Source organism: Diadema antillarum, unplaced genomic scaffold, assembly GCF_040938485.1.
Source record: "Diadema antillarum isolate AM-2024a unplaced genomic scaffold, OU_Dant_1.0 seq00001279_RagTag, whole genome shotgun sequence".
NCBI lineage: Eukaryota > Metazoa > Echinodermata > Echinoidea > Diadematoida > Diadematidae > Diadema > Diadema antillarum.
Window position 1 is genome coordinate 573,639 of NW_027272059.1, and position 27,678 is coordinate 601,316.

The window sequence follows — 27,678 nt, forward strand, 5'->3', positions numbered from 1 at the left end:
CCTAATGGTTGGCACGCGTCCTGTACAGAGCCAGCGGCGTGGACACCGGCCTAACCAGGGAGGTGAGAGGTCACCTCCCTGGCCTAACCAAGGCAATCCTTCAAACGTGGGTGTACATGTGGGGCGAAGGGGTGTAATCTTGTGCAAAGACCCATTTAAAAGGAGCGTACATCCCTTCAATCCCGTCAGCTCCTCAGACCTTGAACCCAGGCAGGCTTTCTTGCTCTCCTGATATGATTAACCCTTCTGAACTCATGAAGACAGTAGACAGTAGCAAGCAGAGAGATGACAGGAAGGGATCCGAGATGTGGAAACATGACAGGAAGAGCTGGGGTCAAGAACCAAATGTGTGATTTTAGAGTACATGACTCGTATTGGAGAGGTTTAGATATCAGTGAGTAATGACAGCATGATGGAAAGAAATGTCCTGTATCAGAGTAATAGATGTAATGATCAAGGGTTTCTTTCCGAAGAAAAAGCTGCTTTTAGTTTGTTTGTTTTATTTTTTTTAAGAGAGAGAGAGAGAGAGAGAGAGAAAAGCAGTAGGTTAAAGGTGCATGGTCCTGGTGTTTTAGTCAAATGCGTACGCGGGCGCACGGCGCAAGTTTCCTGTAGAGACCTACGCTATCGACTCCAATAGCGCTTATGCTTTGGCCCACTTCCCCGAGTCCGAAGAAGTCCGATTCACTGTAGTCAGTGGTCCGATCACAGTTCGGCTCATGATTTGGCTGAGGGGAATGACAGCTTTAGCGAACTTCTTTGTGATGTCATAATAACAAGCACATATGCACGCACCCTGGCTTTACTACAGACTGCGCGATGCGCAGAGAGGACAACGAAGGCAACGTTACTGAGCAACACTTACGCACTTTACTCTTGATGACAGCTCAACTTCGGTAATCTTCGTATCAATGCTATATAGTGAAAACAGTGTTCATGGTATTCTTGAACTGAGACGTAAAACCAGCTGTTGCTTTTGATGGCATGATAAGTCAGAATATGCACAAGATAAATGATGCATGGATATAGCACAGGTAATACACTGTATCTCTGGTATTAAATGGCCAAGATTTAAGGCTCTCATTGGATAACCTTGTCAAGGATCTGACTGGTCATTGACAATTTTGTGTGAAGATGCTTACCAGCTGATGAGACCATTCGTAAAATTTTGTAAGATGTAAGTCACGAGGAGAACAAGGCATGAACATGAGTACAGCAGCATTGTGTGTGTGTCTCTACTCAAACACTTTTTATATCAGGAAGTGTCTGTAGGTGAACTTGTTTTATGTGTACGTGCATTTTCCCATCCTTTTTCAGCAGAGGGTCTGATGGGATCAGAAAATTTTCCCAAGTGCAGTGACATTGCAGGTCCCACACCTGTAGATATGGTGGACTTTTTTCTGGGTCCCAGCATTGAACCGTACTGGAAGTACTACAAACTTTGGGGGAAACCATGTGACTGTCATAATAAATACTCAGCTGGTTTGATGAAGGGTAGTTCCTCTACAAATTTAACCCCACTGGGAGGCTGGAAATGTGTTCAGACATATGTAGAGGGTCTACATCTGTTTCACTGTAAATTCATAACACACAGGCAGTATTTAATTTGAATGTCTAGTCTGGCTTCGAGGACCCTTGAGCTGAGCGTAAAAGTGGGAAACCCAACCCTACAAATTTTAGGATTGCAGCAGAACATAAGTTACACCATGCACTTTTCCACTTGTTTTAGGGTCAACATATCTCTGAGAAAGGGAATTTTCATTTGTATTATAGACCTATAAAATCCATGCTCTCTACTATTCTGAGAATTATTTCTGTTAAATGAAGTAGACAAGGTTTCATTTGTAAAATTTTGTTTTCTAGATCACATTTGTTGTGTGATAGATCATCATTGTCAAATAGTACCACATTTCAAAATAATGTCCCACTGTTGAATCTGAAATTTGAGTGAGCACTTTTCATAGCATATGATCAGTGAAAATACATTCACTCGATATCTTTTGCTGTTAAGATTTTGAAAAGAAATATTGATTGCTACTAGACCAGGGTGTTCCACAACTTGAAATTTGAGCATGTTGCAAGCTCAGAATCTGAGAATATTGCAGAAATTGTATGTGTGCGGAGAGCACATCACGAGCACGTAGTATGCAGTATTTTGCAGCTTATCTCTCTTTGTGCTGCTCACATTCAATGTTCTCTCTCATGTTTTGCAGACAAATATCTAAGTACTAGGCAGTTTGATGTTTCTTGTATGTTTTGCACATGTTTTTCACATGTTTGAATACATTTTATTTCGAGCTGGGTGCAAATTCTTGAGGATGTTACATAGCATGGTGCAGGCTTTTGAGGATTTTGCACAAGATTTTGAGCATGTTGCAGCGACATTATGAAACTGCTTGTGGACCACCCTGGTAGACATTGATTTAGTATATTATTTCAGGTATTTATCATTTCAGGTATCATGTAGTACTTTATGAAAGAGAAATGGTATTTCTCAACCTCTCACTTTGCAAAGCTGTATTACAGTGTACTTGTTATGTTTTTCTCAGAGGAGAAGCTTGATGAAAAAATAAGAAACTAGGCAGAATAATATCTAATGGGTAGGTACATTGTACATGGTTCCTTAGTCTCTGAAGAAAGATGCCTTTTCAGTGCCTGTTGCCAGAAATATGCCTTTGTTAGTATTATTACTGCAATCACCTTGGCAGTTGATTTCGGTCAGATTACAGAATCAAGACATTTTGTAAAGATGCGCATCACCATGGTTACATCAGGATGAAATTGCTAGCAGTGTTGAGAGAGCACAGCCTGAAAGAAAAAAAGAAGAAAAAAGCAGCAATACGTAGATACGGTGAAAGGCCTAACCCCAAGGCCCTCTTGTTGCTGCTAGATAATTAGAAGGGAAGTATGGAAGAGAGGGAGTGGAGACATTTTGGTTGCTACCAGGAAAGATGGGAACAGACGGCAATGGAAGGGTTTCACCTAATGGCTTGTGGGTTGCTTTGTATGAAGTCTCCCTTTTCTTTGACTAGCTGTTTAACCTGTTGAGGACGGACTGATTTGCTACAACACGCATTTCCCATAGACACCTGCCCAAGTATACTCAGGACTCGTCCTCAACGGAATCCTGACTGGGGAATTTGAAAGAGCTGGAAGTTAGTCTGAAAAAAAAAGAGTAATAGTTTACTAGCACAATAGTGAAGATTTCATCTAAATGTTATTCAAAGTAAGCAGGTTGTGAAATTTGAAAGATTCACTGATTTTTGCTTAGCAGATCTCAAACAGATGGTATGAATATGCAAATGAGTAAGCTGATGAAGTCATCACCTCACAAGTTCCCACAAATCGTGTGCCAAAGAACGATGAAGATTTAATTCTTCTGCAATAAAAATGTAAAACATAATGTTACATGTATTCCCGACTGAACAACTTCAAAATAGTAAATGATCTGTCAGATTCTAGTATATTAGACTGGGGCATAATTGTGTTGAAACAAAAAATCTGGAAATTGTGTGATTTTATGTGCAAACTATAAATAGCAAGTGATGGGCAATGGCATTATCAACTTGCTGTGTGCATACTCTAATTGACTGTTTACAAATTTGTATTGAACTGTTTTGTGAAAATAAGCAAAACTTCACAATTTTAGAACATCCCTAATATTTATCTAACTTTAATCAGATTTGTACTGTTATGCTTGTAAAATTTATTCTTTTTTCAGACTAACATTTAACTGGTCTGGAGTGACCTTTAAGATAATGAGGAAGGGAAGATCAGTAGTATTTAGTTAGAATGCTAGCCAATTTACCATTTAAAAGATGTTCTCTAGTACAATATTTGTGGTATTGTAGGAAACTCTCAAAACAGTCAATTCTTCAAATTATGATTTCATATTTGTTCTATGGACTCAGGTTCCTTTTTAAGTCCTCTATATCAGCTTTGGCAGTAGTCACTGTTGTACTGATGATAAACAAGCATAACAGTATTTTGAAAGTCACCAACTTTTTTTTTCTCTTTTTTTTTTGGGGGGGGGGGGGGGGGTAGAGGCTACTAATACTGATAAATGATAAATTTTGTATTGTGTACTTGAATCAAATGAAGCCAGTGCTCTACTTATTTTCACCAAGCATCAGCCCTCATTCTAGTTCAGATAGAATGGAGAGAGGTAGGGTACTGTTTAAGGTTGTTTTTTAAAGGACAAGTTCACCTTCACAGACATGTGGGTTGAGTGAATGCAGCGATATTAGTAGAACACATCAGTGAGAGTTTGAGCAAAATCGGACAATCCGTTCAAAAGTTATGAATTTTTGAAGTTTCTGCTCAGTCACGGCTGGATGAAAAGACTACTATAGCTTGTGATGTCACATGAGTACAACGATATAAAGAAAGAATAAAGAAAATTCAACATATTTCCATTTTTCTCGCATAACAAAAGAACACTCTACTTCTCTCTTTCAGAACGCAGGGGGAATAATATTACCCTTAACATACGTCAGTAGCAAGTCGAAGAAATGTGCACTTTATTCAAAAAGTAAAGTTTTGTGAAATTCTCTTTTTATTTTCCTTATATAGTTGTACGCATGTGACATCATACACTGTAGTAGTCTTCTCTTCCAGCAGTGACTGCGCAGATAATTAAAATATTCGTAACTTTTGAACGGATTGTCTAATTTTCCTCAAACTTTCACTGATGTGTTCTACTAATATTGCTGCATTCTCTCAATCCTTATGTATATAAAGGTGGACTTGTCCTTTAATAGACTTGTCAATTGTTTTCAGTAGTGGGAGAGATACAGAGTAGAGAAGTAAAGAGCATGGCATCAAGATGTAACACAACTAGACAGGATGAGAAAAGTTGTCAGAAGAAGACAAATAGAAAGAGGAGAGAAAGCCGGGAGTAGAGGAACACTGTGGATCATTGGAGTTTGTGGAATCTCCAGCATTACCACTTACCATTAATCTGACAATTTCCTGAGGGAATATCATATCGCTGACAAAGGTATCACTTTTTGCTCATTCCCCGTTGACACATGTGTGGTGGTTGTGACAGAGAAAAGGGAAGCAGTGATAAAACAGCACAGGAGTATTTCACATGGTTCATGATTCATGTAAGCCAGAAATCACAATACAGGGAAAAAAAGGAAGACTGTCACGCTGAGAGTTGTATCCTGTGACTTTGGGCAGGGTGTGTTCAAAAGGTTACTAAAGCCTAAATCATCCTTTCTTTGAATTTCTCCATTGTAGGAGACTTCTAATTAGACATGGCTGTCACCCTCTCTCTAGATGGAATTTAGATTTTTCTCTTCTGTGAACTGCTCTCTGTCCTTGATTATTATTAAAATAACCCTTTAATTGAGTTTCCATGTGTGTATAGTATTTATTGTGTGCATGTGTGTGTGTGTTTGGGGGGGGGGGGAGTGGTAACACAAAGTGCCAATTAGCACACCCCACAGCTCCACTGACATGTAGGACTATTCTTCTAAACATAGGTTAGGTGACTTTTAATGCACTTGTGTTTTGTTACATACATTGTAGGCACATTAATCTTTTTTTTTTTTAAATCATACCATACAATGTACGTCTGTTATTCAAAATATGTGTACTGTATGTGTATGTGAGATGTCTGAAAGGTTGCTCTGTACCCATTCTCCTCATTCCATATAAAAACCGAATCTTCTTTAAAAGTGTGCTCATAGTGAGTTAATCATGTTAAGCTGTATACTGGGTGTGTGTATGCACCTTGTTTATCAGATCACAAGTTTCTTTATGGTTGTCTAAGTGTTCTCTTTGAACATGAAGAACTTGGGGGTGGGGTTCAGACTTGGAAAAGATCGCTTTTGTGCATGTGGTTGTGAATATAACATGTTTAATGTTAATCAAGTCATACATTTTGTTTGTAGGTCTGTAGGTGTTTCAAACATATTTCTCAGGCCATGTGTTCAAATTTGCGGTCTTGAGGTGTTTTCAATTAAACTTTTCTTGACTTTGTATTCACTTCAGCCATGATGTGCACATTATACATAGGCCTACTTTACACTGCTTCGTGTAATTGTATCACCGGTTGCTTTTTTGATTGACGAGCTAGAGATTGAGACACAGCTGTCACATGGAATATCATTTGTAGTGGCTACACCCATGTATAGGGAGACTGATTTCACACGCACTACAAACACTTTTACGAAATGTGATTATAAACAAACTTGTTTGTAAGTCTGAAACCCCCTCTCACTTTACCATACCTGCTGCATAGACCAAGAGTTTTAATATCATTCTACCCTATCACTTTCTCATATGGTCTTTCTGCGCGATTATTTATACGAACATTGCCTGTGCCATCCTAATCAAAACGGCAGTCTTGGACCAGGCGAGTGGCATGCGAATAATGGATGTTATCTAGTCTGGTGCACCATCCCTCCCAGCAACCATGCAAACAGTGTATAATCTTTTTTTCTTCTCTTTTTTTTTCTCCATAATGCCAGAGTTCATTCTGGTGCTACCACTTTGCTACCTACTCTCGCTGTTTTTCTATCTATCAACCTGTCTTTGCCATCGTCTGCCGCCTGCTTGTTTATGATAATGTAGGCTTTCCTTTCAGCATCCCACCCATCTCTTTCTTCCATCAGACTGCTCACTCTTTTTCATCCACCTTACTCATCCTTCCTTGCTAGTCGACCTCCTCAATTTTGTGCAATTTTGTCCTCTCCATGTTTTCACAATTGTTGCTTTCAAAAGCCTGGGAATTTTAGTTTGCTTGCTAGTAAATGCACATAGTGTTTAAAGTAGAAGTTTTGTATCATGACGAGGATCCATAATGAAATGATATGTAACTCTTAGCTTTAATTACGAGGTAATTTTTTTTTTCAGGCAAAAATAAAGCAGTAATGGTGCCTTCATGTAAATCACTCACCTTATTCACTGTGACATAGTGGTGAACATAGACTCATACAATGAATAGAGATCAGGACACATTATTTGTACCCTGAACAGATAGAAAACAAACTTTGTGATTAGATAGGTTGTGTGAGTTCTGACCCATTGTTAATACCCACTTTGATAGACAAAAGGCTAGAAACCAAATGTGTGTGATTAAGGAAAATACATGAATATAAGGGTAAGGACATTGGGATATTGGTCATTCTTGTGATTACGATCGTTTGGTTTTTTAGCTCTGACTGATTTACATTTTATAACTGATGTAACTATCTCTATTCTTTTGTAGTGGTGGTAAAATGATGAAGAAAATTTGAAATAACTAACAATAGCAGTATATAATTGAGAATTGTAATGTTCTTTGTATTGTGGGATCGCCTTGTGTTACTAAATCAGCCCAAATGAAGGGGAAAGGGTCTCTGCGCTAATTTATCTGCCACAGCGACAAATACATGTATTGTCAGTGCTTTGCTGAGAGTGACCTGAAGTATTAGTCATCAATTTAGCCAGGTCCATCGGTCTCAAAGGACACCATTTGAGGAGTGGCAGTCCACTACTTGTCTTTCAGGAGCTGATGAAGTAACGGGTACAACCAGTGTTACGGGTACAACCAGTGTTCATTATGATGTAACACTTGCTCATTTTCAGGTCTTGCAAGGTTGATGATTAAGTGTTGTTAACTTGTGCTGGTAGGCTTACGTATGGTCATTTGATACAGATGAGGGTTACAATTTGTTGTCAGACCCAGGGTATATAAGATATAATTTTCATTGTATAACATTTGTTCAAGGCTATAATACAGTGCACGTAGAATATTTGTCATGATTAGTAGGCAAAAACTGGAAAATGCAAGGTTAAATTGTTAATGCTGGAAGGTAACAAGGACATTGTGTTTTCTTTTTCTGTGATAAGTCATGCACTTATTTGTGAAAATGCCATGTTGTGTTGAGATATTCAGTACAGCAAATGCCAACCACTTTAAAAACAGGTTTTTAGGAAATGTCTCACCTCTTGAATTTTTTTGAATTGATTGACAAATATTTGATTAAAAATCAATCATGTTCAGAATGGTGTCGGGTCACCATGTTCAGTCACTAATGCACAAGCTCCTTCAGAAGAATGTCTCAAAGTTATGTGTGTAAGTACTGCACTAATGGTATGATATTGATTTCTTAATGGCTTCTACATTCAGGGTTGTATGTTATTGTTACAGTTAGAAATATTCTCCTCTGTTACGTCTCCTTTTGCTGAATGAATAGTAATGATGACAGGAAATGTGTCTTCTTTAAAGGTTTTGGGGTGAAAAAAAAAATTCAAAAAAAAAAAAAATTGCAAGGCTTTTATTACCATGACAACAGACACATGAAGTGAGCTGAGCTAACCATTGCCTTACACTGTATGTTGTAATGTGCTTTTTGACAGTTTCTGCCATATCCAGCTGGCAATATTTGTCCATGGCAAAGTACTTTTACTAATACCATATGCACATTTAGAGTACCTTCAACTGCCCTGAACAAATCTCTGCTGCTATTTAAACAAAAGAAGACCTCTATGTGTATCTAAAGGAGGTGCAGTTGTATGCTTTATTTTGTCAAACTTAACATACCTCTTTTTATCACTGTAGATGCATTATTCATTTCACCACTTACGCGATTCTAATCAGCCAACGAGATAATTGATTGTATTTCACTTTTTTGTTGCCTCTTTGTGCAGATATCCGATGAGTCACAGCAAAGTGGGTTGGACATGATCTTGATCATCCGTCAGCCTCCCTGGCTAGATTGGGAAGATTGCTGAGGTTTAGATACGGCAGGACATTAAGTCATCAAGCTACCGGTATGCCTGCCTGCAGAGCACGCGAAACCTTTTCAGACTGCTAATGAAGCATGGCTACCCCATGCGTGTTTGCAAATTATGACCTGGATCAGGGAAGGATGTAATTAATGTATGATCTAGACAGCTTTATTACCCATCGCTGACAGTTTGGTAGCATTTCTCATCCCAGTCTCCTCAAGATCTTGTGCTGTTCAACACTGTGTGCTTGTGGTCGAGTTTTATCTGCAACAGCAAGCCACCCCATAGTCAACCAGTTTGTGGTGAATTTGGCAGAAAAATGTAAGATTTTGAAAGTTGAGGAGCGACAAGAGGTGAAGAATGGGTAGTAACCCATCTAGTCAGAGGGACTCCCCCGAGTCCCCTGGTGATGAACCAAGGACATCATCAAGAGAGCATGCAGGCACGATGCTCCCCTCCAGCCATCATGGTCCTCTAGGGGATGAGGTCCTTGAGACTCCTCGCCAGACCCTGCCATCTCCCTCCAAGATTGACAAAGTCAAGAAGAAGAAGCCACCGAGTTTCTCCTCTCTAAAGCGAAAGATTGTGCGCAGGAAAACTGCAGGGAAATTTCAGGACCATGCGCGATCAATGCGAGACTTGATAGCGACATGGAATCCTCTAGATGTGTGCTCGCTCATCGAGGAATACGATGCCCTTGCAGCTTTGAAAGAAGTCACCATCCAAACAGACTTGGCCAGACCATCAGCACTGCCTCTCAAAAATGACCTGCTGCAGTTGTTCAATAGTAGACTCTGTGCAGATGTCAACCTTATCTTCAAAGGGACTGTGTTCCCTGGTCATCGTGCCATCCTTTCTGCAAGGTGCAGTTTCTTCAGGGAACTCTTGCGAAGGAATCCGACTGTTGGAGCTGAAGTGCAGGTGGACCTCGGTTGGTCAGGGGTGACAGTAAATATGTTTGCTGCATTGCTGAGATACCTGTACACGGGTGAGTTCAACACTCAAGATTCAGAACTGGAGAACCTTGATGTGTTGATAAGACTTGGAGAGCGATTTGGAACCCCAAATGCTCTTGAACAGGACCTAAGAATGTTGCTAGAAACGGGTCATTACGGAGATGCAGCCCTTGTGTTTTCTTGTGATGCAGAATCATCAGGTGTGCATGCTTCGGAAACTGCAAGAACAGTAGTAGGGAGTTCTGTCAAGTGCCATAAAGCAATTCTTGCTGCCAGATCACCATTCTTTCATAGCGTGTTGCAACGACGGCAGCAATCGAGCAGTGACTCAAGCGTAAGAACGTTACCAAGTATTACCAGAATTGTGCTAGATGAATCTGTCATACCCAAGAAGTATGTCCATGTGTTGCTGTTTGCTCTATACCAGGATACAGTGGATCTTAGCCTAGTCTTGCCAGACAGCCCAAGTGTTGGAAGCCTTGGTGAAGCTCAAGCCATGGCTTCAGGGAGAACACCCCTAACTAAAGTGGAACAGGCCATGGAGCTATACCAGATCGCCAGATTCTTGGACTTCACAACAATGGCTCAAGGTATTGAAACGTCCATGTATGATATGGTTTTTCAGTTACTGTGCATAACCTTCATTTGTTAAAAATGTGTGTGTATTAAACTGAAGTCACACTGATGATTCATAAGCTTGTGTATACATGTTTATAGCAAAGTACAATACATTACCATTAATATTTGTTACAAAGTGAAGTCATACATGTAGATTATTCATTCATATTTGTTTTCACAAGAACAGATCTCACATCTTTGAACCAAGTGCATCTATAGTAAATGTATTCAAAATGCAAGCAATACCCTTGACATAATAATTGTACTGTTCTTTTTCTGTTCATACAAAGATTATCCAGGTAGTTTATATATCCAGAAGTTAATATTTCATTGTTAATTTACCTGCTCCATAAGAATGAGTCTTTTTTTCTTTTTTCTGTGCATACAAAGATTATCCAGGTAGTTTATATATCCAGAAGTTAATATTTCATTGTTAATTTACCTGCTCCATAAGAATTAGTCTTTTTCTTTTTTTCTGTTCATACAAAGATTATCCAGGTAGTTATATCCAGAAGTTAATATTTCATTGTTAATCTACCTGCTCCATAAGAATTAGTCGTGTCCAGGCCAGTACGTTGACATCCTAGTTCGATCCCTTTCTCTTTTCTTCTTATTACCAGCATGTGAAGACATCATTGCCCGAAGCATCACCACAGAGAACCTAGTGTCCATCCTGACGTGGAGCCTAGAGCCTCATGGTTCCCACTGGGTCCATCGTCAGGCCCAGCAGTACCTCCAAGAGGAGTTCTGTGCCGTGGCAGCTTCACCGGTCCTCTTTGAGCTCCGGGAGTCACAACTCATCATGGCTCTCAAGTCAGATTTCCTCCAGGTAGGTCTTGTCTTCCTCCTCCTCAGTGTCCTCTTCCTCCATCATCTATACACTCCTCCTCACCATCTCCTCCCCATCTCCTCACCCTCTCCTCCCCATCTCCTCACCCTCTCCTCCCCATCTCCTCCCCATCTCCTCCCATCTCCTCCCCATCTCCTTCCCTCTACTTCCCCATCCAGTTTCCTCTCCTCTTCCTTCTCCTCTTCCCTCCCTCCCCCTCCTTCCCCCACTGTGCTGATAACCACGTTCGGACAAACTTTCAGGGCTGCTCAGGACGACAAAAAGGACATGAACCCTAGATATATATGCTATTATTCTAAGACTGCAACTATCAATTCTCCTCATGCTCAGGACTGGTGTTCCCAACTTGTTTGCATGATGAATGATAATAGCACACTGTCACTCTGAAAATGCTACAAGGCGTGCATGTAAAGGCAGAATAGTGGTATTGTTTTGTTTTGTTTTGTTTTGTTTTTCACTTATTGATTAATGGAATCCATTTCAGTTAAGTCCCTATTCATGATCTTGCTAAAGAAAAAGAAAAGGTCAAAGTTGGGTTTGATCTAGGGTAGTCATAATGTACATCACATGTTTGCACTGTTATACAAATGATGCACAGGATAGAGTGTGTTGTCGCCGAGGGTATTTACAATTGTGAAACATGCACGAGGCGAAGCGATGCATTTCACTACATTGTAAATACCCGAGAGTGCAGCTACGCCTCCACTAACGTCACGAAATAATCCTGTGCATCATTTGTTTTATAAAATGGGTCGAAAATTCGAAAACTAACATCATTTTTCAGCGTTTTTCACGTACCTTTGTGGGTCAAGACGTCCGAAGATGTTCGTCCCAAACATTTACGCACGTCGCACTCGCGGAAGTCCCGCACATACAGTATAAGTATAATGGGGGGTTGGGTTTCCGGACACTTAAGTTCCCGCATGAAAACTTACTTATTTTACATAGAATATGCACCCTTTACCTTAAAGACTTGATATAGACTCCTCATATAGGCCTACTAGACAACATACTCTGAAAACGGCGTGAGAATTAACCTGCTAAATCGTTGGATTTGCTCTTCAAAGTGACTCCATGTACGCGTCCGGTCCCACAACGCTTGGTCTACTGTACTGTACAAAGTGTACGTATAGTAGAGTATACGTACGTACGCCACACATGTTATGCACAAGGGAAGACAGGCCGGCCGGCCGGCAGCCCGAACTAGAAGTTGTTTACAGGATTGACAGCGCGTATGCATGCAATTCATCAAAGGAGCCGCCGCGCGCACAGACGATCGGCAATCTACCATAGGATTACAGGCAGTGCAATTGTACTGAAGTAAAGGAAGGAGGTGTGTCTCATTTCAGCGCTTCCTATTGGCTACATTCTTGAACCCATTTTATAAATTGTATTATTGTGCAGTGGCCCCCTCAAAACATGTTTACACATATTTGCATTTCTACATAAACAAGTAGTGTGCTTGTGAATATGTACGTAGCTGCAATAATAATGCCCAGTGCTGAAAGGTGTCTTGTTGGGATCAAATGACTTTCCATGCTCTATTCTTAGCTGCTATTGTCCACTACATTCTTCTGTGGTTGACCACACAGGAGTATGGCTAATTGTATGAGACCACTGATGGGCCATCATAACTCACCTCCAGGCTACACTCGAATGCTGTTTAAAGTACCCAAAACAAAACTATGGGTACTCCATGTGCAGTATTTATAGCAGAAATGAATGAGTCATAATTTGTTGTTTATGCTGTTGTTCAAAATATTTTTAGGTATCCTGTTTAACAGAGAAGATGATATTTTTAAAGCTTATCTATCAATCTTTGAAGTGAAAATGAAGATACATGTGGCATTTTCAGAGCAGCATGTTTTATAGTAGAATCTCCCGTACTGAATTATCACAAGTTCATGTGTTGCTTGTAGTGATGCATCAAGAAAATTCAACCTCTAGATACAGCAATTTACATGATGGCAAGATATATTCTAGATTAGACTACTGTATACGCCATATATTTCACGAGTCTGAATTTTTGGAAATCAGGAATTCCCAACGATTTTGCGAGCGGTTAAATTCGCGATCGTGGAGTCCTGTACTGAACGGAGAAGTGTATTATACGCGTATGTCACATTCACATGTGGATCAGAGTCAATATTTTTGCGTGTCTTTAATTTCGCGAATAGCACCTGACTCACAAAATTCGTGAAAATAAAAACCTCGCGAAATATTTGTTGTATACAGTATTGGGTGGTTCCTTCTAATCAAACATAAATTATTGGAGTGTTCTACAGGAATCAAATCTGCAATTGACTTACACCTAGGTTTTGAAGATCAGTCAGAGAATATTCTTACACCATGCTCAAATGATGTCTTTTCTGTTTTTTTCACAGAAATACAGTGTTATACATGTGCTTGTAGATTTTAGACTGTGCTATTGCTCAGAGAGGGCAGGATTTACTCTTACATTGCAGGTGTCTACTGAACATTTTGAGATGAAAAATGTTTTGGTTTTACGTGCTTTTGTCTTTGTCAGTACACTTTGCCACACATGGTCTTCTGCAGTTAAATTTGATATGGGTCAGTGCATAAGTCTGTATGATTACAATACATGCAGGTATGTGATTTACCAATATTTCGGAATTAGGATTTGTATTGTTTGAAGTGGCTGTTAGTAATCTTCACAGCATTTATGAGTAGTATTTAAGATGTGATCACAGAAAGATTTTCATGAAAATGAGAATATAAATGAAAAAAAAATTGTAGTAAAAGAGTCTTGATGTATGGCATTTTCTTGTTTTATTAGTGAACATAAGTAAATATTTACTATTGCAAATATTATTTGAAAATGAAAGCTGGAAAATAAACCTTATTTCTTAATTGATTAAACTGTCAGATAAAATGGAATAAAGATTATGTCATAAGAGTAAGTTCTAGGAGTTTTGAATGCTAGTATTTGTATTGTCATTCTGAAGCCAGTATTGATCAGTCCACTGGTTGTGCTCTTCATACCCATAAGTTCTGTCAAGAGAACAGTTTGTGCCCTATGCTGGCAATATGAATAATCATCAGAAGTCTGTGACTGACAACTTAGTATTGTCATGGAAATATCCTGCATTATTTGCCGATTGACTATGTCTTGATTTAAAGTAAAAGGTAATGTTTTTGGAGAGATGGGGAGAAAGTGACATGTGTCTTTAGTTATAGGGAAGTCCGTGGCAGATCATTAGCTGAGATAGACTTCACTGTATTGGCAGCTCCCCCATTTCAATGTCCCTCATGGCATTGAAGACAAATTCAAGATGACAGAAAGTTGCCCTCCAAAGATTTTTCTCAAGATGGTGAGATCTAGAGGTCAGCAGGAGACTTCACCTTCCTTGAAGCAGGATGTGTCAGTCTCTCCTTTCGCCTTGGCACGGGATGTGTGGTGGAAGGAAAGGCCCAGGAAGGTTTCAAGTGGTATCCCAGGGTTCAACGGAGCACTTTGTTTAGATGGAAATCCAGCGAGTTCAGTCTCTGCTGACTTTACCTCAAAACTCCTTGTTCTCAAAAATTTGATGCAGCTTGTAGTTTAAAGATGTTCCTTTTATACTTCCAAGTAGATCACAAACCTAAAAGGCAATATGCATTCAAAAATTGGTCTCATAGTCTCAGAAGAACAAATCACACATTCTGCTTTATTCTCCAGAAAGATTTAAGATATATCTGAATCAGTTTGAGATGACATAAAAACTAGTGGTTAGTTCAATTCAAACATCAAAGTGTTTTCTGTGAAACTTTATCAGAGCCTGTGTGATGAACTGTTTATCCCCTGATTATGTTCTGATGTTCTGTGCTGAGAGTGATACAAGTGTAAGTCATTACTGAGTCCTGAAATAATATTTTTTTAAGACAGGAGAGAGAGGAATCATTTCTTCTATTTTTTCTCTCTCAGCATTCACTTTGAAATGTTTGTCAAATTAGCAACAATTAGACATGAATTCAAGTTAATTCTATCCAAGTCAAGGACCATTAGCTTGAACATTATCAAATTAGGCGTACCAACCTTGAAGGAAATTAATTGGTTGCGAGAACACTGAATAGTTGCAAAATAGAGTGAACAAATTTCCTCTACATGGTTGAATAAAGTTCAATATTTGGAAAAAAAAAACACATGTATTTAACACTATAATATCTTGTATCACTGTGCCCATTCCAGGCAATGAAACACAAATATTTGTTTCAGATAAAAGGCAAAATATCAAAGTTGTAAACTGCTGGTGAAAACACGTTACTCTGTAACCTGTATTGGTTGCTTTGATTGGCAGGAATTTTGTAATGCTGAACAAAACAAGTCTTCATTATCTAACAAAAAAACCCCACCACCACCACAACAGCAGCAGCAGCAGCAGCAGCAACAACAACAACAACAACAACGACAACAACAACAACAACAACAACAACAACAACAACAACAACAACAACAACAACAACAACAACGTTTAGGGTTGTTTAGATATAAATCATTTGATTCAGAGCAGCATTTTTGTCTAAACTGCAGTTTCAATTTACGCATTAACCAGTCATTTTTGATATTGAAAAGAGAATCTCTTTTTCGAATGTTGACCACATTCAACATTAAAGGCCATGTGTGTTTGAAAATATGGCAGAATAGCAAAATATTTCTTGAGGTGTTCATGTAGGAACAGTAGCAGAAAATTTAGTAAATCAGTCAAGCATGTACACAGTGTAGCAGTGAAAACTGATGAAATGTATTGAGGCTTGCATTTTTTCTTAAAGCAAAACCTTCAGTACATACAGTGTATTTGTGTTGTCATTTAGTTCGTGACGTAAATACATTGTTGTTGTTATTCTGAAAAATTTTACCAAATAATGAGGATACTCCCAGAGAGGAAGAAGTAATATATCTCAGGGCTTATATGTTGATTGTAATAACTGACGTCTTTCATGTAATAGATACTAATACTCCAAATTTCATTCAGATTTATAAAGCAGTGATGACATTTAAATTAAAAAGTTAGGTATGAATGTTAACCAAATACACCAGGTAAGTTAATCAAGTGAAGATGTTTGTTCATGACATTCATCTTCAAATGGTTAAACAAAATTTCAGTAGAGAGAGAGAGGGAGAGAGAGAGGTCATAAAGAAAAAGAGAGACAGAGGGAGAGTCTTGAGCAAGCGTTCTTCTGTTGATTGCTGATTCTGCGGCAGTCACTTCCAATTCTACATTTGATTAAGAAGTATTGAGGTAGAATTGATTTGATTCGGTTCTTCTTTGAAGATCAGCCCATTTGCTTTCTCATGAAAACTTGGAGGCAAGTGACTCCTTTGTATATATCATGCATTTGAATGTCCTTGAAATGATGAATGTGCAATAACCTTTGAAAGAACCTGTGCCACACTTGAAATTAGACAATTAGGATATGAAAAAAAAAATGCAAGGCAGTCACTGTCCTGAGTCCGTCTTGTTAGTGCACTGTAAACTTTTATCTGTGAGGCAGAGAATGAATATTGAGTGAGCAGCTCATGTTTTGATGGAATGAAGAGCTCGTAGAAGGGACAGGTAATATTAAACTTGTTTATCATTTGCATTCCTAGTCGTCTTTGAAGGGAATCAACAATGTGTTACCATCAATTCCTCTGAAATCAATAACAGCACGAATTTGAAAATATTGATTTTGTGTATGACTGTTGTTTTTTATTTATGGCAAAAAAAAAAGTGTTTGGAGATTAGCTTTGTGTATCCCCCTTTTCTTAAGCCCTTTTTACACTTGTGTTTCTTAGCCCCGGACTTTTTCTGACCCAGGACTATCGTTAGTCCCGTACCAATTTTTTCAGCTTTTTACACTCGCCAATTAGTCCCGTACTATCTCTTGTCCGGGGCTGAGGAGAAAACTGACCTTTTTACACTCGTATTTCTTAGCCCCGGACTTTCCAAACCACATGAATATTCATGATTACGCTGTGTACTGTACACGTACACGCACACACCAGCAGCACTTGATTACCTCATTTCTGATTGGTCAGTGAGGGTCGGACTTCGTCTCCGTCGCTTAGCCCAGGATTATTTTTTCGTTCTGTTTACACTCACTTGCTTGGCACCGCAATTGCGGTGCTAACCCTGCTATTTTGCAGGGCCAGATAGTACCGGACTATCGGTGGGGCTAGCCCACTTTGGCAAAAACGAGTGTAAACAGAAAGTGGGCTAAGAATAGTCCCGTACCAACGGTGGGGCTAAGGCCCCCCCTTAGCCCCACCGTTGGTACGGGACTAAGCAAAAATTTACAAGTGTAAAAAGCCCTTTATAGAATCATAGTTCAGAGCATGTAATGTTTTATTGAACCAAGATATTCTTTGAATACAAAATCTTGAAGATCCATCTTCCCTATTTCTTTTCGGTAAAGTGGTACATGACTGATTTTGCAATCAATGTTTGATGTATCATTCTTTGTTGATAACCCTCCTTGTGCTGTACCCATCTTGCTATCCAAGTATGATAGTGCTGTCACCACCGCTCAATCTGAGGATTGCTTTAGTCCCGCGTGGGTTGTGGGTTGATTGAATGTTTGCATTTCACTGGCCACATCTTGTGTTCACGACAACTTCTTGCAGTGCTTGTCAAAGAGCTCTTGATGTAGTCACAGATACATCTTATATTCCCATTCCTCATTTGTTTCAATTTCTTCTTTATTAATGTATAATGTAGAATCTGTGTTCATCTATTGATACTTTCACCTGAGCTTGCTGTCATTCAGTGTGTGCACTGTGTATTTTTTTTTTTCCGGTGTGCCAAATCATCAATTCCTTTGATGATTCATAAAGGTAGATTAAGTGTGTGCTGCTTTCAGAGAAATTTTATGTATAATCTGTTTTACGGTCACTTCTATTTTTGTCTTTGACAGTGATGTCAGTGACTTATTCCCTGTTTGCCATTTAAGGGAAGTATCCATCACTGCCAGACTTTCATCTTAAAAAAGAAAAGAAAAGATGAAAAACAGTGCTTCACAGCTTTGTGGCAATTAAAAGATAAACTCTAATTTTTGTTAACTGTGCATGTAAGGATTACATGCTCATATTACAAATTAACTGCTCTAAGCCATAAATGCCTTCAGAGTTTTTGTTTTCCTACCCCCAACAAGTTACCTGTTACCTGCTTGGTTTAGGCAGGCTGTCTTGTACTCTTTATGTAGTCCATTACATTTATGTATCTTAAAGGGGAATTTTCTCTGAATTTTCAAATTAGATATACAGTGAATAAAGAAAAGATCACATTAAATGAAGGAATTGGTATAGAAATCATTTGCCCAAAATTGTACTTTTCTTGTATTTTTATGGATAGATTCATGATTTATCTTGTAGGTGTAAAAATTTGACTTTTATGTTTCTTGAGAATTTTATGGAGAAAGTTTGAAGGAGAAAGATTGAAAACTTACACATAAAATGATTTTGATACAGAAGTCCGGGTAACACAACAATCACAGATTCCATGCAAGGATTAACTGAACAGATAAAAGTTACAGTCATACCTTCCATGTAATTATCTAGTTTACATGCATTTCAATGTCTCTGTTTTGTTTCTGTGATTATAGTTGAACCTCTCGTATCCGGACAAGTCGGGACCTGGGCTCATCCGGATAAGGGATTAGGCCGGATATGGGAGACTCAATGCTTTATACATGTACATATACATACACATGTACTGATGTAGCCCATTGTAGTACCACATGTGTTAATGTGTATACTGCAACCTTTTCATTGTTACACTCAGTAACAGACCCCAAAATAGAGGTTTGTGTTTGCAAGAATGAAATCATTTTCTTTTATAAATTCTTGGGATGATTTACATAAATGATTATTAAGAAATGTATCAAGTATATGTAATTCATTTGTGTTTGTGTAGGAGTTCTCATGGAGTTGGGAATCCCCCTTTCCTCCCGTAATTATAATACCAAAAAAAAAAAAATCACGGCGAGATTGCGTCCGTATAATAGAGAGATCCGGATAAAGGGAGGCCGGATAATAGAGGTTCAACTGTATATTCACAATTATTTGTCATGGAAAAGTCACAATTCTTGAAAACAAAATGCCTGCATTCAGCATCCTTCATTATAACAAGTTGTTTTACCTCTTTGAATCTTTGTCTTGATTAGGTGGCAGAGGCGGACATCTTGAAGGCAGTGGTGAGGTGGGGAGAGTACCAGTTGATCAAGAGGATGGAAGAAAGAGGTAAGTCTCAACTGGTTTGCCCCAAACAGTGTCTTATATCTAAAGGCCCATTCTCACTGCAAAACATCGCAACTTTCAGATTTGCCATGTTTGATCTCTCCAATGCACACTACATTGAAAAGTACATTGTAGGGATCTTACTGCGCTTGAGAAATACTTGGAAATTCTTCGCTGCTCTTTCCTGCATGCATAGTCTACCTGGCTGCCTGGCTGTTTCCATATGACCATGAAAAAAAGTATTGAATGGAAGTCACAAGCAAATTTTCTGTGATAGGGGATCTCACTGCAAATCACAAAAGCACACTTGGTACTGCGGAACATGTGACATTTCTGGCAATGTTTCAGTTAGTATTTCGCTCAGTAGATTAACAGCTTTAAAGGGTGTGTACAGTTCTGGCTGAGGTGAGGATTTAGTTTTTAACGTTTTGCGAGATATTCAGAAACCACTTTATGAGATGTCAAAGAGCATGCAATTCGAAGGGGTATCCAAAGTTTATTTGATGAAAATCGGTTTTGAAATGGCTGAGATATCTAAAAACAAGGTGAAATAAAGAGATCCTATTAAAAGGCGTGGCCTGTCGCCTTTTATTATTATCACTTTTTGGGATATCTCAGCCATTTGAAAGCCAATTTTCATCAAATAAACATTGAATCCTTCTTAAAATTACATGCTCTTTCATCTTTCATAAGACGTTTCTCATTATCTCACTTAGGAATGTTCAAAACATGAATCCCCACCTCAACCAGTACTTTACAGTCTCTTTAATGGGAATAGTTTTCTAATGTAATTTTCTCACCATCAGTATGAATGGTCCTTGTAAAAGAGATGTATATTTTCCTCTTATGATACAGCTATTGAGTTTAAAACCTAATGAAGTCTGGATTCTCAGACTTTTCATGATGTATCACCACTCATCCCTACAAAGGAAGAAGTGGAAAAGACAAAGCACTTCAGAAGTAGCCTTGAAGACGCTGTATTGTGTTGGCAATGAAAAACGCTGTTGACATTGTAAAAAGCTGTTTATTTCCTGAATCACATGTGCTATCAATTGCAGAGCTGTGAAAATACTCTTGTGTTTGACATTGAATTGGATTTTATTTTCATGAGTTTGTCTCATGAGAGGGGCCTGAAAGGAAAAAATTTGGCAAAAAAGTGGTTTTAGCTTTTGTTAGTCAGAAGCTTTGAATTCATCGAATTGGGTTTTCAGAATTGTTGGATTATAGGGAAATTAGTTCATTATGTACCACTATATTAACAGAGGGTGATTGGGGTTGCTCTATAATTCACCAGCATCATAGATCATCAAATCAGAAATGGATGCATGCCAGCGTGGTCAGCTTAACTGGCAGCTGTTCTGCTGTATGTGCTAAATAAAATTGTATGATAGCGCGTATCACAGCTGAATGTCTTTGTATACAAGCAAACATGTTATGATTACACCTATCATAAGATCAGTTAAAGTTCGTACATGTGAGTTCATTTAAGAAAGAAAGGCTATATTTCCATTATACGATATGAAACATGAAAACATATGGACACAGAGTTCCATGCATATCTTTCTAGTAATATTAACATGACTAGGTTGATGAGAGGTCCACATTTGGTCACAGCACCAGTTTCTGGCAAGCCATTGTCAATGAGTGAGCTATGATTTAGTCATTTGACGAAGTGTGCCCCCACGCGCCATTGGCTTTGACTGGATCAGGGCTGGGGAGTGAAATTGTCGCCTAACTAACACTTCCTGTCCTTCCCTGATTGGATTGGCTGTGATAATGGAGTGGGATGAAATGTCATCCTGCGATTATGCACGAGATTGTACATTGTAGAATTGCACGCAAATTTCTACAGGAAATCAATTGTGCAGGACTGTGGTGGGGGGAATTCTTTCACAGCTTACAACATTGAAAAGGAAAGACAGCTAATCCTTTTCCTGTCCATATTTCATACATTGCCATATTATTTTGCCATGACTTTGGCAAAGGATTGTCCTCTGTTGTGCAAGAACTGAAGGCACAAAACACAATTTTAGACTTAATGGTGTGTGAATTCCCTTATTCATTGCTGAACTTAACCTTCTTACTCACAAGTAACTTTAAAATTGCATGCGAGATATTTCTGTAAATGGCAAAAAAAAAAAAAAAAAATGTTTGGAGTCATAGATCCAGTGTTCTGCAATATTCCATCCAAACGAAATTGCAGACATGTAATATCACCCCAGGATATTTGAAGGGGAAAATAACAAGTAGAGTAGGATTGCCTCATTCTGATTGGATTGACTGGTGACTTTGTCACTGCCTTTATTACAAAAGCGAGATTCCTACCAGTAGTTTTTGCACTGATTTCAGCCTAACTTCATAAGGGCATGGGAATATTAGATTTGCTTGGATTAAACTATTGCTATATTTTCATTGTAAACAGAAATTGATATTTGTGCTGGTCCCATATTGTAATATATATTTGATATCAATACACTTGAAAAACACTTCAGCTCAGTGATACTTTTCATAGTTGCATTCAACTAAATTCCATTTATCCTCAGAGTTTTGGAAGTCAATGTTTCATGCACTATTTCGTGTGTGTCAGTCCATTTGGCGGATGCATCAATAATGATCTGTATTCAACTGCATGAAATAAGAATTGAACAATGATCATTACTATTGATAATGATAATGGTGATAATACTTTTGATTCTGATAATGCAAAGATTCAGTAATGTTGAAAATCACAGTCAACAATGATTATATGATGCAAATGATACTGCCACTAGTGATAGTGCTGATGATAACAGTAATCATCATCATATCAAAATAATGATACCAATGCAAGTTTACTCATAGTTGACTCTCTACACCTGTCCATCATTATGTAGTAAAACTTCTACCCCCTTTTTATCAATACTTGCAAGATGTGAGGTAATTTTGTATCTGGTCTGCATGGTACACCAGGTTTCCTATGGCAACAAGTTAAGAATTCCTATTTTCAAACTACCACAATGCTTTTTCCTGTGTGTAAACAAGAGAACTAGAGGTCATCTGTTAACTAGGACAAAAACATTTGATCAGAAAATTTGGTTTTACATACTGATTGTTTAAAAGGTACAGTGTATTGTGAAGTATTGAATCTATTTTGTCCCAGAGAATTCTATGGCATGCATCATTCACAATTCATGGGTCTTTTTTTTTGTGTGTGGCCATTCTGTCATACGATGGCAGACATCTCTAATAAGCCCAACCAAAAATGGAGTCCAAAAATGAAAATTATGGATTGACCACACAGGATGTCCCAAAGACGTTCTGTGTCACCCTTTGGTCAATTCTGTGACAAACTCAATTTCAAAACCAACCAAAACTCCAATGTTGTTGTTTTCACTAGTATTTCATGCCAAATTTTGCCTGTATTAGGTGTTTTCTGCTCACAGGAAGTTTGATGAAATGCGTGGCTGTTCCATAATTTTGTCCGTGTTATATTCTGTCAACTAGATATATGAGAAAATGTGGTCTCAAAACCTGTGGGAGGCGGCAGCCTTTGCTGTAGGGAAATTCAAGTAATAATTTGGCTTTGGCAGTAATGGATATATCATGTTACTTTAATAAGCACCCAGCTCTCGCTGACTCTGGCAAATGATGGAGCATAAATGCCAACATATGTGATAGGGTTCATTGTACTATCAGAGACCCCTGAAGATTAACATGGTGGAAGAGATGAAGTGATGTAATATTTAGTTTGCCTTGGGTTACGTGCTGCATTAGAGTGCTATACTGCTGACGGGAGTGAGTAAATGAGCAGTAGCAAGGGAGTAGTTAGTGCAGTAATATGAGACTGCAGCGCAATTCTGGCCTTTGTTGTGCATATTCACTGCGTATTGTATTTTTCCCCAATCAAAAATGATATCCAATTTTCCCTGCTAGAGATATTTATATCAGGGTTCGAGAAACCAGACTTTTACTCTTTTATCCCTTGGGCTGTAGGCTAAAATTGCCACCTCATCTACAGCATACAGTGTATTTGCCAGACTCTTTCATCCTACATTTGTAGTTCGCTCAAGTTTTATGCAGTAATATAACACGTCTGATACGTGTGCCTGTTTTTCTGGAAAAATTCTATCATGCGTTTCAATATTCTGTGTCTGAACTAGTTTCTCTGCATTGTGTCCTCTTAATGTGATTAACAGCACAGACCAGAGTTTCCTTTAAGCATTAAAAAAAAAAAAAAAAAAATCAGTTGCTTACAAAAGCAGTGACTTGATCACAAAAATACTCACATTTTCTTGGTTTTGGTTTAAAGTATGTGAATTAAAAAAGATGATTAGTTTAATTAATGTTATTATCCCAACTCATCTTACAAATTTGATACATGTACATTGAATAGATTTTTTTTTTTTGTCATGAACTTCACAGGCAGCAGCCTTTTCATAGCTTTCTGCAGAAGAAATTGAATATACATTAAGAACTTGCAATGATTGATGTATTTAATGATTTGATTATATTGTCTCATCTAGAGAAATAACCCACTTCATAGACATTGCCCACACTTTGTCAACTTGAATCTGTAGATGGCCTAATGTTAAGTCTGAAAGGTTGTTTCATAGCGAAATATGCTAGGACACTAACTTTTTATGCTAACGTTACATGAAGTTATATTTTATGTTTAGTGATACAGTAGAAATTACTTCCATAAAGAAGTGAAAGAAAAAAGATAAATGCATAGAAGCCAATAAATAAATGAACAGATAGATAGATAAATAAATAAGTAGATAGATAAATAAATAAATAAATAAATGCTTGAACTCAAGTCATGATGAGAATATTATCATGATTGTGCAGTGATCAAACTATTGCATCCTAAGTGAGAGTAGGTTGATGAGTATAGCAATAATTCTTATAACTAGTCAAATTGATCTGTAACTTGTCAATGATAATCTGCTCTGTTTCAAATGAAGTGATCAGTTGAAATTGATAGTACGACTGGTGGTGTTTGCAACCACTTTGCTGCATTTCGAATGAAGTGATTAGCTTTGTGTAGCATGGTGTAATTGATGTTCACCATTGATGTGCGTTTCAGAGCCCAACCTGGTCAGCCACACCCAGCATAGTGTGAGCAGGAAGGGGATCAAGAGAAGGGACCTGGATACAGGGGAGCTGAGGGAGATCATCAGCAGTCTCCTACCCCTGGTCAGACTGGAGCATATCATACCCAGAGACCATGAGGTAAGCCACTGCACCTATTGTCTTGGGCTGACTCCAGGAGATACCACCTGTTGGCCCGTGTCTGAGACATGGTGTATCATCATCTCTCCTCTTCTGGAATACAGACATGCACTCCTTCCTTCTCTCTGGCCACACCTGGAAGAGTCAAAAGTTTTGGTCTATTTTACTTAAAGGGACTGTATAGTTTCATTTGAGACCTAACTACAGGTTTCTAACATTTTATGGTGAGATAATGAGAAACCTTTTGTGAAATATGAAAGAACATATGATTCCGAGAAGAACATTGATTTGATTAAAACTGGTCTTGAAATGACTGAGATATCCAAAACAGAGCTATCATAATGATTACGATCACTTTGTTTTACTTTGTTTTTGGATATCTCAGCTATTCCAAAACCAATTTTCATTGAATAAACTTTGAATTCCCCTTAGAATGGTATGGTCTGTACTACTTCATGAGTGGTTTCTTGATATCTCGCAAAAAAGTTAAAAGCCCTATTCTCATCTCCACCAATACTATACCATCCCTTTAAAAGGAGGTTGAAGCTAAGTGAATAGATAGAAATAGATAAACAGCATACATTTTTTTTTCCTTTATCAAATGTGTGTGCATGTGTATGTGTGTGCATAGTTTATTCTTGTTTCTTATAGACAATCTTTGATGTCTGTTCTGACATGAGGGTGACCTGGCCTGTATAAGAAATTACCTACAATTGTCTTTGAAATTTTTTAGTTGAATGTCAGCTCATTTTGTTTGTTGGAAGGTGTATGTATGAGCAGAACTTGATTCTTAACATTTGTGATAGAACGAAATTATGTTGTTGAGTGGAGAACCCTTACCACTTGACCCTTTTTTTTTTCATTTTAATCTATAATGTAGAGAAAATATTTTGAATCTGAAGGAATGTAGAATATACTGTAAAAAAGATGCATGCCAATTCAAAAGCACACGAGATACAGCCTGAAGAAGTTGGACTTTTTGATTATAAACTGTAGTGTGATATTTTCTGAGCACTGAGTGCTGTAATCCTCAGATTCAAGAGAAATACTATTTGTCCTCCATGAGAATTTTACACTTTATTCTATTGCAACATCATGAAGCAAGAAGTTAGGCATCTGCAGCTGTTAATTAGCATGGTAAAGTCTTTCAACAGGCTTTATGTATGTCTGTGGTGTGTGCATTGATTCACTAAAATGGTCAATCAAGCTGTGAAAAGTAGGATGAGCAAGGTCACTTTTGTGCATGCAATATCATGAGTAAAGCTGTCCTTTAAAGTTTTGCCATTATATCTTTGATGAGCAACTTATGATTCACATTCCTCTTGAAGGGTAGTGGAAATCATCTCCAACCATATGATAACCCAGGCCAACCCTGTCTGTCTCTCCCTTCCACACAGGCCCTGACGGGTGCAGTGAAGAGGGGTCTGATACCTACCCCGCCCTCCCACATGCTGTCAGGAGATGAGCTTGCCAGAGTCAACCCATGGGTGAGAGGGAAGGGGAGACGTCACTACCCCAGGCCCAGGCTCTTTACACCCTATGTGGAGGAAGCTAAGGTATAAACCTTACACTGATTACTGTATCTTTCCCACTATATCAAGTTATCTTTCTGTGCCCAAAAAGGCTTGTGGAGATATGATGTATATTGTTGCGACTAGCAACAATCTTACTCCAGATAGTGATTCAGAAGGGGATGGCTCTTTTCAGCCGGGTCCCTATGTACTCCAAAGTAAGAAAACTCCTCTTGTAATCCAATTCCTATATCAAACAATGTCATTAGTTTAGCTTTCAGGTATTTGACCTCTTCATTTCTCCTCCTTGATACTCTGTGAGTCCTTCTTGGAACCATTGATATGTGAGTTGGAACCATCGTCTTCTACAATCATTACATTTGCCATATGCACACCTTGGAGATCGGAATAAACTAGTTGACAGCCTTGAAACGAGACTAGTCCGAGGTAGATTTCAGTGTGATGGCCACATGCTGACACACATGTGATGGATGTGATGGCATGGCTGTAAGTCATCTCAATGGATGCAAGTGGTGGCTCAGCTGGGAACAGGTGTTTATGTGTTCATCCTTCCCTTACACTTGACATTTCATGTCATTCAATTATTAATGTTCACAGCCTACCTGGTAACTGTTGCACATTTGCTCAAGTGTAGCATTCTTCGTCTTTCAAATGAAAAATTAGAATAAGTAAATTGATTATGACAAGGAGAAATGAGAGAAAAAGCACAAGATTAAATCAGGATTCAACACAGTACCTATTCTCAGTGAACTACCTCTGAAGGAGTGAAAATATCAATGTTTCAGGGACCCTCCTCACTTGTTTTTGCTTGGGCCTTTGTTGCTGCTGCTACTACATCGTTTTGAATAATCCTCTCCAAATAATAAGTAAACTGTAATGAACATTGGATATCTAAAAATGAGATTAATGAATAAAATGAGGCTGAAGTTACAACTAATGCTATTCACACACCGATGAGCGTGCCATACTTTATCTCAGATCTGGTGTGAAACCTGCCATTCGAAGGTAGCAGCTCATGCACACCCTCTCACAGTCTCTATGAGGTGTCATCCACATTCGGTTACTGACATCAGATTGGGACTTCTTTAACCCTTTGAGGCCCACCACCTCATACTCGTGCTAACAGTGTACACAAACTGATGAGCTCTTGTGGCTTGGTGGATAAGACCACAGACTATCAATCACAATGTCCTTTGTTCAAGTTCCCTGGCTGCAGCAGTTGTGACCCTAATGTAAAGCAAGCCATCGGATCTGTGGTTGTTTACTCACAAGGTTTATTGGCCCTGGTAGCCAAGTAAAACAAATCAGTTCAATTCAATCAAATTCAATTTCATTCAATTCGATTCACACAAGTTGCCAGTAGTCAGGGGGTATTTAAGTCCAACCACTTCCTTGCGAAGTAGTGACAGATGGAAGACTTTCATTTAATTTTATTCAGTTTGTTATCATCTAGGGAACTTGTGTTGCAAACATTTCTCAGACCCCATTTACAGTGCGACGCTCGGCCGCGGCCGAGCCGCGGCCGAGCCCACCTTCATGTTGGTGTAAACGCACAAAAGGCCAAATGCGAGG

At 38.6% G+C, this 27,678-nt stretch overlaps 1 protein-coding gene across 1 annotated transcript in view; it reads left to right on the forward strand.

Annotated features, from left to right (window-relative positions):
* Positions 1-27,678, forward strand: part of LOC139745614 (BTB/POZ domain-containing protein 7-like) — a 102,080-nt gene that overhangs the window by 32,966 nt on the left and 41,436 nt on the right. Inside the window, exons 3-7 of the mRNA XM_071656014.1 lie at positions 8,644-10,270; positions 10,919-11,127; positions 19,291-19,366; positions 24,429-24,574; positions 25,972-26,130. Of these exons, the coding sequence (XP_071512115.1) occupies positions 9,085-10,270; positions 10,919-11,127; positions 19,291-19,366; positions 24,429-24,574; positions 25,972-26,130 (1,776 nt within the window). The 5' untranslated portion in view covers positions 8,644-9,084. The remainder of the gene's footprint in view (positions 1-8,643; positions 10,271-10,918; positions 11,128-19,290; positions 19,367-24,428; positions 24,575-25,971; positions 26,131-27,678) is intronic.